At 42.3% G+C, this 2,570-nt stretch overlaps 1 protein-coding gene across 2 annotated transcripts; it reads right to left on the bottom strand.

Annotated features, from left to right (window-relative positions):
- Positions 1-428: 428 nt before the first annotated feature.
- LOC147429763 (ras-related protein RGP1-like) lies at positions 429-2,305 on the bottom strand. Of its 2 annotated transcripts, none has more exons than XM_086496003.1 (3): positions 2,097-2,305; positions 1,666-1,892; positions 429-1,074 (listed from the first exon to the last, which is right to left on the bottom strand). In XM_086496003.1, the coding sequence occupies exons 2-3, from the start codon at positions 1,878-1,880 to the stop codon at positions 633-635; spliced, it is 657 nt and encodes a 218-aa protein (XP_086352129.1). In that variant the 5' UTR covers positions 1,881-1,892; positions 2,097-2,305; the 3' UTR covers positions 429-632. The 2 variants fall into 2 exon arrangements, with proteins under 2 accessions (XP_086352129.1, XP_086352128.1); XM_086496002.1 differs by having other exon boundaries at positions 2,069-2,304.
- Positions 2,306-2,570: the final 265 nt, after the last annotated feature.

The following is a 2,570-nucleotide window of genomic DNA, read 5'->3' as shown; positions in this document are numbered from 1 at the left end:
CTTGAGACGGGACAAAGTGTCAGAGTTCCACTTTCGGGTGCATTGACCCCTCAACTAGGTGCCCCTATGATAAAGCAACGAGTATAACATCGTGAAGTCACAAAAGAGGATGAGAAAGAGTGCATGTGTGTGACCCCTCTTTACAAAATAAGAAAAAGGATGTCAACTATCTCTCACAAGGGCCCACGTATACAAAAGACAATGCTAAGTTCATGCCTCGCTTGGAAGAAATAGGAAGGAAAAAGACTAACATCATTAACTTGCCATGTGGCACTAATCAACAAGCTTTATCCGACGGTCCACAATTGCTCCCAAGAGTTCAATGCTTTACTTAGGCCTTATGTAGGCCAAAAACTCATATGTAAATTAAACTGTGACAAGGCAACAGTACTTTTAAGAGAAGCGGTGCAGAAAAAGAGAGACAAAAGAGTGTCAAGAGTCTAGACGAATTCAAATGGCAGTACAAGGACAAATAATTTTCATCCATTGTTCATTTGATGCAAAAGCAAAAGAATACGACACAAAATTTGAGCCTGCATCTAATAGAATGGTGAAGGCGCTTGCTATATGAAGAAAAAAAATCAACTGAACTGCCTTGAAACAATTGGACATGCTCTGGTTGCAAAAAAGGCTTATGCACAGCAACCTTTTTTCTGTAATAAAACTGGTTGATTATCTGTAGGAACGACGAGTTTTGTACCGGTCAACAAGGACGTGTTGCCATTCCCTTGCTCCTCATTTGCAATGAGAGATTTCTTGCTGACGATTCGGTAAATCTCCGTAAGCACAGTGTGGAATGCAGAGTCGACATTGGTGGCTTCTAAAGCTGATGTTTCTAAGAAGAACAATCCCTCCTTTTCAGCAAACTCCTTCGCATCTTCTGTTGGAACGGCTCTCAACGTGCCCAAATCAGTTTTGTTCCCAATTAGCATAATAACAATGTTGTTATCAGCATGACTCCGAAGCTCCTCTAGCCAGCGTGCAATGTGGTCAAAGGTTTGTCGCTTGGTAATATCATATACCAACATTGCACCCACTGCACCTCTGTAATAAGCACTTGTAACTGCTCTATACCTGTAATACCGCCACTCACAAGTCAACACAAGTCTTCATAATTCATTGTTCTACGTTTCTTGTGATTGATGCCTTCAACTAGACTGAGTCACTTTAGAAAAGAATTGGCTACTATCTCTAGCTATTCTATCAGCCTCAGAGACTATCCATAAACCGCACACTGGATGCATGATAAATAAAATCCTCTGAAATATAAAATCGAAGCGTTGTCAAAGGTAGGTGCCACCTTGGCAATCAACATTCTTCTCCATAGTAGTGTTAACAATATTCATGGAGTAATGCAGTTAGGCAGCTTAAACAGAATCCAGCGCGTAACGCGCCTCAACTCACCACTCAATCAACTAATGTAGCTTGAGACTCTCTCTCTCTCTCTCTCTCTCTCTCTCTCTCTCTCTCTCTCTCTCTCTCTCTCTCTCTCTCTCTCTCTCTCTCTATAGATTTGTACCAGTGCACTCACCGAAATCCATTGCAGTAGATGAGAAAACATACAAAAAATACGTAGATCTTGCTAAAAGGACAAGCATCCACCCTACATTAAGCGCTTTCAATTGCAAGCAAGCTTGTGAAGAAGGTGAAAGCAAGTTTTGGTACCTCTCCTGACCAGCTGTATCCCAGATCTGAGCTTTGACTGTCTTTTGATCTACGACAATGGTTCTGGTCTGGAACTCCACTCCAATTGTGGCCTTAGAGTCGAGAGTGAACTCATTGCGAGCATATCGATTTAGCAACTGCGACTTTCCTACTGCTGAATCGCCAATCAGCACCACCTTGAACACATAATCTATCTTTTGACTGAAATCTGCCATGTCTCTCCTTCACTTTACATGGATTCAATGAAAGGGCCACGATGAACTCAGACTATGTGAGATCTCTCTCTCTCTCTCTCTCTCTCTCTCTCTCTCTCTCTCTCTCTCTCACACACACACACACACACACACATAGACAAATACAGATCAGGCCAAGCAGCATCCAGGGAGGCGCTGAGTTCTCTCACCTACAAAACGCAGGGACGCATATCCTACCGAAGAATCGCTTGAATCTAGCCCTGAGAAACCATGAAAGCTTTGTTCAGCGTAAGAGTGTCGATGGGTAGCTCGTGTACTCGCTGCCGTCGAGAATGAGAAGAGACCGTAAATCCTGTGAAATTTTAGAAGGCTTCAGATGAGATGCTTTTTCTGAACACTTTACTCTCTATGTTCAAAACTCGTTGAAACTTTCTCTTCTAGACGGAGCGAGAGAGGAGAAGAAGAAGAAGAAGAAGAAGAAGATTGTTTTAACGGAGTAGGAAAGAGACCTTAAAGATCTATCCGACGAGGAGAGTTGAACTCAAGACCTTTGAGAGAGAGAGAGAGAGAGAGAGAGAGAGAGAGAGAGATGGCCAATGCTCGAATAAACATTTTTTTTTCAACATTGGAAAACCTACACATGGAAAATTGAGGAGCAAGTTGAAGATATTCGAAGAAATGCACCAAGAAGGCTTCAGATGAAATGCTTTT

The sequence above is a fragment of the Adiantum capillus-veneris genome, chromosome 22 (genome assembly GCF_014529385.1).
Source record: "Adiantum capillus-veneris isolate H3 chromosome 22, ASM1452938v2, whole genome shotgun sequence".
NCBI classification, from domain to species: Eukaryota; Viridiplantae; Streptophyta; class Polypodiopsida; order Polypodiales; family Pteridaceae; genus Adiantum; species Adiantum capillus-veneris.
Note: the sequence above shows the minus strand (reverse complement) of the source record. Positions and strands in the feature narration are given on the sequence as shown.

Excerpts from the sequence above, each read along its gene's own strand:
- LOC147429763 (XM_086496003.1), bottom strand. The coding sequence starts at position 1,880 with ATGGCAGATTTCAGTCAAAAGATAGATTATGTGTTCAAGGTGGTGCTG. Across the intron at positions 1,075-1,665 it reads GATACAGCTGGTCAGGAGAG|GTATAGAGCAGTTACAAGTG; the intron begins GTACCAAAACTT and ends GCGGTATTACAG.